The 10562-nt window shown below is 46.0% G+C and overlaps 2 protein-coding genes across 2 annotated transcripts; both read right to left on the reverse strand.

The window, feature by feature from the left end:
* Positions 1-983: 983 nt before the first annotated feature.
* On the reverse strand, positions 984-1864 carry LOC118156955 (histone H4). The gene has a single exon (XM_035311201.1). The coding sequence runs from the start codon at positions 1827-1829 to the stop codon at positions 1518-1520; it is 312 nt and encodes a 103-aa protein (XP_035167092.1). The 5' UTR covers positions 1830-1864; the 3' UTR covers positions 984-1517.
* Positions 1865-4782: 2918 nt separating this feature from the next.
* LOC118156953 (histone H1.03) lies at positions 4783-5536 on the reverse strand. The gene has a single exon (XM_035311200.1). It carries the CDS (start codon positions 5523-5525, stop codon positions 4845-4847), a length of 681 nt encoding a protein of 226 aa, XP_035167091.1. The 5' UTR covers positions 5526-5536; the 3' UTR covers positions 4783-4844.
* Between the last annotated feature and the right edge of the window lie 5026 nt (positions 5537-10562).

A 10562-nucleotide genomic window follows, 5' to 3' on the forward strand; every position in this document is an offset into this window, starting at 1 on the left:
AGGCGGATGAGCCGATGCCTCCCCCTCCCCCTCGCCCTCCCCCCCCCTTCTCCCCGAGTCACGGCACCCTCCGTGTTCTAACAGGAGGGGGGCGGGGGGAGGGAGGAGAGGTCTTTCCCTCTCTCCCTCGTTCCTAACAGAGCCATGTGGAGGCTCGAGGAAGATGCAGTTTTATATAATTTAGTTTAATAGTTTATTTTGGTGAGCTGATTACCGAATAATTATAATTATAGTACTACTACTATTTTATACATCCCCCTCTTCCAGTAACAGGCACACTAACCCCACAGCCCCAAAGAAAAATCCCCTAGTTCCCCAAACAGAGAGAAATGACGAAGAAATCCTGTACTTGCTAGAGCTACAAATTTGCATTATGTTATGAACTGTAACAATCACAATGACTCTTTTCAGTTACTTTTCTTACATCATTTACTTGTTGCTAAAGAAAGTCAACATGGGAGAACATAAGAATTCTCAGCTAAAATCTTGACTGATAAATTTTAGACAAGGGATATACTGGTGTAATGAAAAGCACTTTGGAATAAAGACTGATTTGTTTTGGCTCTACTCCACTGGTGAGAACTTAATCTGTAAGAAACCCAGAAGTGACCATGAGCATCTATTTATTGACAACGATTTGTGAGTGGATATTGTCACCAATATTTTTATCTAAGTATGAAAGGGTTTTTTTGTTACATTTGTTCTTCCTCTATGATGAAAGTAAGAAAACATTAATACTTCCTGGACAACTCAGTTGGGAGGGAGAGCTGTATAATGACTGGATCCTGTGGAAGTATCCTTCTGATAAAATAAAGGATAGGAACTGTTTATTAAGATGTGTTGTCAGGTACATGAGGAAGAAAAGCAAACACATTTTTTAGTTCTTTTTTTTTTTTTTTTTCTTAATCTGCATTAAATACCTACACTTGAAAAGGACAAAGGACTTCTAAAAATAATTCACACGGAAATGAATTGAGATCGCAGTTAAAATTTATTTAGAAATATTATGAAAAAGAAAACATTCATATGGGAGGAACTTCCATGTCTTTTTCATGAGTTCCCCTTTTTGTCTAAATGTAGATATCTATACTCAGATACAAAAAAAAAATCTAAGGATTAATACATTGAAAAGTATTGCAGATTATGCATAGCTCTGTGAAAATGAAAAAAAGTGATCAGGAAATCATTGAGTTGCTCATAAAGTACACTAAATTTTAGCGGCATGCTCAGCAATCACAGAGAAATTGGAAAAAAAAAGAAAAAAAAAAACGTTCACAGCACAAGCAACTTTGCTATTAATGTTGGGAAAGGGAAACATGAAACCACCATTATCATAAGCTCTTCAGAAACAGTAACTGTCAATGCAAAGATACTGGGAAGTAAGAAACGCTTCAGCAAACAGCCCCTTCAAAAAACACATACAGTGTCACTGCTCTTTCTGAAGAAAAGGTGGGCGGCTCTTAAAAGAGCCTTTGGGGTATTTCGAGAGGGTCCGAGAGCTGCCTATGTCTTTTACTTTAACCGCCGAAGCCGTAGAGGGTGCGTCCCTGGCGCTTGAGGGCGTAGACCACGTCCATGGCCGTGACCGTCTTGCGCTTGGCGTGCTCGGTGTAGGTGACAGCGTCGCGGATCACGTTCTCCAGGAACACCTTGAGCACGCCGCGCGTCTCCTCGTAGATGAGCCCCGAGATGCGCTTGACGCCGCCGCGCCGCGCCAGGCGCCGGATGGCCGGCTTGGTGATGCCCTGGATGTTGTCGCGCAGCACCTTGCGGTGCCGCTTGGCGCCCCCCTTGCCGAGCCCCTTCCCGCCCTTGCCTCTGCCAGACATGGTGGTGCTGCTGCTGCTGCTGCGGGATCCGAGCTGTGAGGGGCTGGGTGCGGCGCCGCGTCGTTTATAGGGCGGGGTCCGACCTGGTTGGAGACTGCGGAGGCAAGGGGCGGGGCCTGCGGTTCGCTCCCGCCGAATCTCCCCGCCGTGGCTTTAGCGAGACCCAGTAGCACAAAAATGGGGGCTAGGGGGGTTCGTGAGACTTGTTCTTCCGTAGCTTTGACGCTAAGTTCAGATTTTTGGTGTGTGGTCCTTTTATTTATTTATTTATTTCATATTCAAAACTTATCGGTTAAGATATACCTGTAGAAGTTTTTATTTTTCCTCTTTTTTTCCACCTAAATCTTTGCTACATCACCCTCACTTGGAACTAAAATCTCCATCATATAAGGGTATCCTAGTTACTGCAAGTCTGACATTTCTCTTTAATTTCAAGTATAATTTTTATTTTCAAATATGGATACGTAGTTTGTATTGCAATTTAACCTTTTCTATTAATTTTCTGATAGCATTGATTCTTATATATGGATGTAGTGTTTTAAAAAGCTGCTCTTTTTCTAATTATTATTATTATTATATTTTTTTAAATGGAGCATCTTGCAGCAAAATCTGTCCAATGGCTTTTCTAAGAATTTCCTCCTCCTCCCTGAATTTATTTCTAATCTATCCTGCCTTTTCTGAACGTTCGTTCAATGAAAGTCTAACAACAAAATACGTACATTAAACAAGAGAGTTTAATCTTTATTTACTGCATTTTATTTTATTATGACTAAATGTTTTATTTGGACAAATACTTGCATAATATTTTCCATTCTTATGGTAGTATAAACACCTATTTAGTTATTTTTAAAAGGGGTTGAAAGAATAAAGACCTAAAAAGCAAGGTGTTTTTATCCTTCGGGGGAGGGTATTCACTTCCTCCTTTGCTTTCTTTCGGGGTGGAAAATCTGCTGCGGTATTACTGTTGCAAGCCGTATTTAACAAAGACCGCGGCAACCGACATTAAGTAGCTGGCTTTCAAGATGAAAAGGATTACAAGTGAAAAAAATGTTCTGTTATTGAGGGTTTGCTGCCCTCTCATGGACAATTTTTTATTCCTCTCTTCTTTAAACTGAAAGGCTTCATTCATACAGTGCGTCCTTCCATAAAGACACCACAAAGCATTAATCTATGAACAATATGCATTTTCGGACTTTGATTTCACGTGCTCCTTCCTAGCACCCCTGCCCCAGTCTCTCTCACTGCACAGCTTTTTGTTTGACGGTATCCAGCCATATTCCACTCCTTTTTAACCAGGTGTAGGAAGCTGGAGAATCGCAACGGACCCAGTCTCATCGGGTCAGTGTCAGCAGTCAGGTGAAACCCTCTAAAAATTAGTTCGTGTGACACCCGACAGCCTTCACTTAGGGTAGCCACAAGAGCGTGTTAGGCGCACCTCCACCCCAGAGGCACACGCATCTCAGCTCAGGAATTTGGGCTGTCAGGGTGCAGGGACGTGGCCCAAGAATCTTAGGGGAAGAAAGAAAAAAAAAAAAAGTGATGTGTATGCGGGTTTGTATATTAAGTAGAGGAAGAGGCAATTTCAAACAAGGGCCAAAACGCCAGCTGTATTCTATCTAGGTGGACATGCAGAAGAAGCGTAAGAGAAGCGTTTCAGGAAAATGTCTTTATTTTAAGACACCATCCACAACCACAAATAGGGAAGGGTCTCTTGTATTCATTTTCTTTTAGCACAGGGACTTAGAACCTTTACTTATTGTTTTTCCATCAACACGGTAATCAGGTCTCAATTTCTTCTCTAAACTGCAGGGACCCCGTTTTGGGGTAATCGCTTCGGATTTACGAGCTACTGACGTGAGATCAACCGTTTTTGTCGAGAGCTGAGCAAATAATTCTACGAAATTCTTCCTTCTTCTGGGGAAACGGTGGTACCAGAGCCACGACTAGAGGTGAGGAAACAGCTTTCCCGTCCCCGTCCCTTTTCCTTTCTCCCGCCATCAAGCACCCAGCCCCAGCTAAGGAGAGGAAAAGCATCCCGTGAACGCGGTAAAATCGGTGGCAGGAGGGCACGGTCAAATCACCGGGAAGAGGTGGGGGCTGCAGAGGGGAGGGCGAGGTTGGTGGGCAGGCAGGGGACGCTCTGATCCCCCGCGGGTTCCTACAGCGCTCGGATCCGCCTCCCCTAGTGAAACGAGTCCCTGGATCCTGGCCAAGGACAGAGCCCAGCAGCTCTATGGGACAAAAGCCTCAACCGGGGAGCAGAGATGCGGGCACCTCATGGGGCGGTGCGGAACACCCCTGTGCAGCCCGGAGCCCCCTCACCCTACGACTTCCACGGGGGACAGAACTAGACCGGGAGTGAAGAAACCCACAGCAGCAAGGCAGGCTCGTACCAGGAAGTTCATAAACTTGTTCCTCCGAGGGAAAAACCTAAGTCCCCGCCTTCCGGATTAGAGACGGAGCATCTGTTTAACCCGAAAACTCCCGTGCACCAGAAAATCCCGAGAGGCGCAGCCAATCTACGCGCAGCGCGGGCTTTTCGAAATGAGCACAGCTCCGGGGGCGCGGGCGGGAGCGGCCCCCAGCGTGGCCCGCCCCTGCCCCCCCGGCGCAGCATCTGGGTTGATGTGGGAGCGAGCAGCGGCTACGAGAGCCGCCGCCTGCCACGGGCTGGGCAGGTGAGCACCGGCCGAAGCCCAGCGCGCCCGGGATCGTACTCGGGGGACTTCCTGCGGCTGCTCTGGTGCTTCTCGCACCGTGTCCGCGCTGTCGGGCTGCCGAGAGCGATGCCGCGCTCGGCCGGAGCCGCCTGCGGAGAACAGGGACGCGGAAGCAGTTGCGTGCACCGTTATCTGAGGGACTGCCAGCAACAGTAGCGCCGGAGAACGGAAGTTACACCAACAACCGCATAAAAAAGTAAGAAAGTGTTTCAGCTTTTTTGATGAAAGATTGGGTGGCTCTTAAAAGAGCCGTTGGGGGTTGTCTGCAAGGCAGACGGGAGTTTTTCAGGACCGTTTACTTCTTCTTGGGCGCCGCCTTCTTTGCTTTAGCCGCTTTAGGTTTGGCAACCTTGGGCTTAGCAGCTTTGGGCTTCACCGCCTTTGCCTTGGCCGGGCTCTTCGCTGCCACTGCCTTTTTGGGCTTGGCAGCCTTGGTCGCCTTCTTGGGGCTCTTGGCTGCCTTCTTAGTGGCGGCGGCCGCCGGCTTCTTGGCTTTCTTGGGGCTCTTCTTCACCGCCGCCTTCTTGGCTGCGCTAGCGGGCTTCTTGGCCGCTGGCTTCTTGGCCGCCGGCTTCTTGGGTTTGGCCGCGGCTGCCCGCTTCTTAGGCGCCTTCTCCTTCACTTCGCCGGGCTTCTTGCTGAGGCGGAAGGAGCCGGAGGCGCCGGTGCCCTTGGTCTGCACCAGCGTGCCTTTACTGACAAGGCTCTTGAGCCCCAACTTGATGCGGCTGTTGCTCTTTTCCACATCGTATCCACCAGCAGCCAGCGCCTTCTTGAGCGCGGCGAGGGAGAGCCCCTTGCGCTCCTTGGAAGCAGACACGGCCTTGGTAATCAGCTCCGTGACGCTGGGGCCCGCGGGCTTGCGCGCCTTGGAGCCGCCCGCCGCCTTCTTCGGCTTCTTGGCAGGGGTTGCCTTGGCCGGAGCCGGAGGAGCGGCGGCGACCTCAGGCGCAGCGACGGGAGCGGTCTCAGCCATGTCGCCTCCTGCGGAGCAGGCAGAACAATGGCGCAGCCGCTGCCGCCGCCCCTTTTATAGCAGCGCCGCGCGCGCTGATTGGTGCGGCCCGGCCCGGCCCCGTAGTGCTGCTCCATCTCCCCCGGGCGCCTTCTCCTCCCAAACTCTCCGCCCGTGCTCCGTACCGGCAGGGCGGGGGACGCGGGACGCGGGTGCTGCCGGCGTTTCCCGTTGGAAGGAGGAAAAACGAGCGAGCAGAGACCCGAGAAGCCCCGCGGCGTGGGGCCGTTCCTACCCACGGCGAGGGAAAATTTGGCTTTGTTTTTAGTTTAAGACCTACCCAGCCCTGAGCCGGCACGGCCCGCGGGGCATCCTGCGCTCTGGGAGGTCCTTTCCAGAGCAAGGCCAACACCGGAGCGGTTTCAAGGGCTGGACGCCGCGCAGAGCGGCGGTAACGCCGAGGAAGTAACGCAGCGGGCCCCCCCCGTGCGGGTGCGGGAGCTCAGCGGCCTTCAGGCAGCCCCCACGTCTGGTAGAAGCCGGCGTTTCAGCAGCGTGTGGGAAAGCCGGCGTTACTTCGCTCCCGCCTGGGTGTAAAGTGGCGCAAAGCACCGCTGCGCCTTTCTCTGAGGGCTGATGTTTCTGGGAATGTGCTTCCGATACACCCTTCGGGAAGCTGCTTCTGTCTGCTGAACTGGGGAGTCAGCATACTTACTATTGCAGCACACCGTCTTTTAATCCTAAAATGTAAAAAGTATGTCTTGTTTCGCAATTTACTAGCATTCCTTGTGAAGTAGAATCTGGTGCATAGTGAAAATTTGACTTGAGCGGTGAGGTAAAGCTGCAAAACCTGTCCTTGGAGAGTGTGATCAGGACCGTTTATTGTGCAGAACTGATTTCCATGTTCTAATGAGGGAATATTGATGGTTCAGTGTATTGCTTTGCTGACAACATACAATGACTTGCCACTTTGATCTTTTTAGAATAAAGATAGCTTTTTACACCATTTCAAGAGGTCTCCTTCTCCTCGACAGTGGCAGCACCATATCCAAACACACAAATAAACCAATAGAAAAACCCCAACGAATTCTCAGTTTCTGCTTTCAAGCCTTCCAATTTTCCCCTTCCTTTAAATAGCATGTCGCTTTATCATTATTATTTTAAAATGAAACATACAACAGCCTGCCTGCAATAACATTGTTTCATAAAATAGATAGTAGGCTATCATCAGCCACTCAGAACAGCAGAGCAGACCTATCCAGGGCTACAAGAAATTGTAACAAGGTAAATCAAATGACTGTACAGCATAGAATTCCAGAAGCCAGGGGCTGGCAAAATATACAGATACATTGTCTTGTGTCTCCATGTTACATTCAGGAAATGTCATTTCTATTTACACATGTCTCTAAGAAATAACAGTAACTATATCCTGACAGTAACTCTTGCTAAATGAAAGAAGATGGGAATAACATATGATCCCTCTGAACATTTTAAAATAATTGTGTTTTCTTAAAGTCACTCAAGAAGCAAATTATGTGAAATCTCTACATCAAAGTATGGACTTGAATTATTCAGTAATTTAACATGTGTATTTTTATTTTATTTTTCTCTATTTGGAGGTGAAATGAATGAAGAAATACATGGCTACGTGAGGTGTCCCAGAGAATGCAGATCAGCTGGTAAGACAAAGGTAAATATGTATCTTGAAAGATCTGGCTGTGATAACAAGCAAGACAGAAATGCTAGGTATAAGGTGCAGTATTGCGTATTGTATAAACACAGAAATTGAAAAATAATTTTTATGCCCATTTCATCTAGTGGTTATTTCTTAAAATTCAGGGAATTAAGTTCCTCAGTGACATTACTGAAGACCATCTTTCAAGCAGTTCTGACACTGAGGAAAAGATTTTTCTAAACTAGTAGCAGTGACCCCATTGTAACAATGAATGTAGATATCAAGTCCTCACAGAGACAGAGGAGCTAAGAACTCTCTAGTTCATTAACATTTGCACACGTGTTTCTTTCTTGTTCACTTTCTTACTTTCTTTCTGTTCAAGCTTATTACATTAAATGGCAGTTTTCTGTCAATTCTCTGGACTTGTACAGTAAGCAATATTGTCATCCTTATCAGTCTTTGAAAGATTCTTAATAAACTTCACCATAAATTGTGGCTTCTGCAATGGTGAGGTTCTTGGCTTGTACGTAGGTCAGTCTTATTTTATTCTTTGGTCAAATTGCTGGATATTGGTTGCAGTTCATGGTGGGATATGTACTAGAAAATGTTCCAAAGAGCCTGTATTACACATTTGAAGGAAATTTCAAAATCACATTGTTCTTCATACAACAGACCTTGCCTTATTATCAGGAAATATTTTCATTTTCAAATCACAGATATGCCATTAAAATAGAGATGAAACCTACTTCCCTGTCTTGCAGCTTTTTTCACTAGCACTCTCAGAGGACTGTAACACTGCTCCTGAGGACACAGAAGCTGCATGCTATTCCAGTGGACTGGAACTTTTAATTTTTCTTTTTCTTCTATGTGGAGCAAGAACAGTTCCTGATAAAGCATTAGACCAAATGTCTGCAGCTGAAGCTGACTCAGTGTCATAAGAGTGGAAATGATAAGGAGGAACATTTTTTGCTTAGTCAACAGTATGGGTCTAGGAATAAAGATGGGCTAGAAAAAATTGTTTTTAAGTCCTTATATTCCCAAAGAAGAATAAACAATGAGATGTCTTAATAAACAATGAGAGCACTTTTCTAAACATCAGATTAGAGCTCCATCCAGAATTGCAGAGTTAGGACATGAATGGTCCCATCTTGCCCACAGGCAGCTAGCAGTTATTGCCCTTTGGAAACTCCAGTTATGACACAAGCAAAGTTAGAGTATAGTAGTGAGGGAAGCCAAGGATACTTGGGAAAATCCTAATGCACTTGGAATATCTTTTAGTTTCCCAGAAGTGGCAAAAGCAGTATATGGAGTTCCCAAATACTGCTGATACCAGAAAGCCTAATTACTTCTGTGGTAAGTCTCTTTTGTGGCTGACTGCAGCCCAAGCCTAGGTATTTCTACTCTAAAAGGAGTGCCCCTCTGATTCAATGTCTATTAGCTCACTGCTTTATTTTTAATGTTTAATCAACAACAAATGTAATTGCAACATAAAAACTTAACAAGGTTATTTTTCTGTTATATTAACATAAAATGTCATTTGGATCTTCTGCTAAGTCTCTGCTCTACAGACTGAAACTTGGCCTATAATTCTTGAAGCTCCTTGTCTCCTTTAACACCGTGATTGATGAAACCTTAAAATTATCATTTGTGTTAAAGAACTACTTACTTAAAATCTAGTAACCACAACTATGAGACCTGACATTGGAATAGGGCAAAACTTTCAAGAGAGCTTCCATCCAGTTCTTGAAGCTTGGAATTCATGAATAATCCCCCAAAATTCAGGGGACAGTGAATTTCTGTAATCTCAAACAGATACCTTCCTGATTTAGCTATTTTGTGAGGATTTTAACCCTTGCACATATGAATAGATTGACAGGTGAATACTTCAGCATATACTGAAGTGGAGACAGTAGGGAAAAGTAGCAAGGTGATACATAAGTGAGTGGAAATATATTTCAGAAAGGTGTAAAATAAGATGTGCATGAAGTACTGCTTTCTATGGTTCTAATATTTGAAAGAATTTAGAGAGATAAACAAGAACAAAGGAGAAGGCAGACTTTTTGAAGTAATTTCTACTGTTTATTGCTTCTGTGTGTAACCTTTTGACATTCATCTTACATCTGATGATCACGTTTCACATCTTTAACTCTGATCTTCACAAGAGGTTGACTTTGTGTTTCCAACCTATAAATAATATTTTCACTCTCATATAAAAGTATTCCTGCACTAATAAAACCTCTCTGGTCTCTGTAGTAATAGTCTATGTTGATGACTTCTGAAGGTGAAGCTAAGAAGAGTACTGTAAGAGTAAGTAAAAATTGAGATAATTTAAGAGAACAGGGAACAGTAATCATAAAGAAAATCTGCAAGAAATGAATCCAGAATTTACACAGGTACTTAACAGGATATTTGCTATAGTTGGCCTATACTTTTTATAAATTATTTTAAAAATATACTGGTTATAGTTTATGCAATATATTATTTCTTTCTACATCTACTGGTATTTACAAGAGTTTGGGACATATGTAGGCCCTCAATGCATAACAAAAAAGTCCAACAGGAGAAAAGAAATATGGACATACTGTTTAAGGTTTTTTACATTGTAGTAATGTTCACTGCATGCATCCTGTACCCAGCACCAAAAGAACTATAGATGAAAAGTTCAAGGATTTTCTGCAGTGCAAAAAGGAAGAAAAGAAATCAAAAATCTGTAAAATCTGCAACCAATCTTACAAATAAAACTTACTCAAGAGCTACAGGGTAATTTACATCCAAGGGTAGATATGTTAATAGCGAAGAAGCTGTGATGCAGGGAGACAAATGAAGTAACAAACAAAATATTCATGATAACTATGAAAAAAGATCGGCAGAAGCAAAAACATTCAATACATGCCCCGGAACTTGTTTTTCTCAACAAATCTAAAAAGTCTTGGAATCTATTGATGAAAATAAAATTGTGCCCAGCAGATGGCAGAAGACGACAAGCCAGGCAGAGGCAGCGGAGTGAGGCTCCCGCACCGCTCGGAGCCGCTGACCTGGGACGAGCCCGGGGCCCGACAGAACGCTCCGAGGACTCCGAGGAGCCGCTCCAGCGAGGCACGGAGAAGGGAGCATGCCGAGCTCGGGGGCGCGCTCGGCACGGGCGAGAAGGGAGACAGAGCGCCATAGACCCGCCTCCGGAGCTTGAGGGCGAGCGCAGCCGAGGTGGGGCCGGGGCCGCGGCGGGGCCCCGAGAGGTGCCCGGGAGCGGCGGAGGAGGGCGAAGGCCCCGCCCCGCCCGCAGGAGGGGACGCGTCTCCGGGACCGCCCCCGCCTCGTGCCCGCCCCTGCTTCCAACCAGGTCGGCTCCCGCCCTATAAACGACGCGGCGCGGCACCCAGCCC

This window comes from Oxyura jamaicensis (genome assembly GCF_011077185.1).
Source record: "Oxyura jamaicensis isolate SHBP4307 breed ruddy duck chromosome 1 unlocalized genomic scaffold, BPBGC_Ojam_1.0 oxy1_random_OJ106565, whole genome shotgun sequence".
Taxonomy (NCBI): Eukaryota; Metazoa; Chordata; class Aves; order Anseriformes; family Anatidae; genus Oxyura; species Oxyura jamaicensis.

What these genes read in the sequence shown, in the direction of transcription:
- LOC118156953 (XM_035311200.1), bottom strand. Translation starts at nt 5,525, where the DNA reads ATGGCTGAGACCGCTCCCGTCGCTGCGCCTGAGGTCGCCGCCGCTCCT.
- LOC118156955 (XM_035311201.1), bottom strand. Translation starts at nt 1,829, where the DNA reads ATGTCTGGCAGAGGCAAGGGCGGGAAGGGGCTCGGCAAGGGGGGCGCC.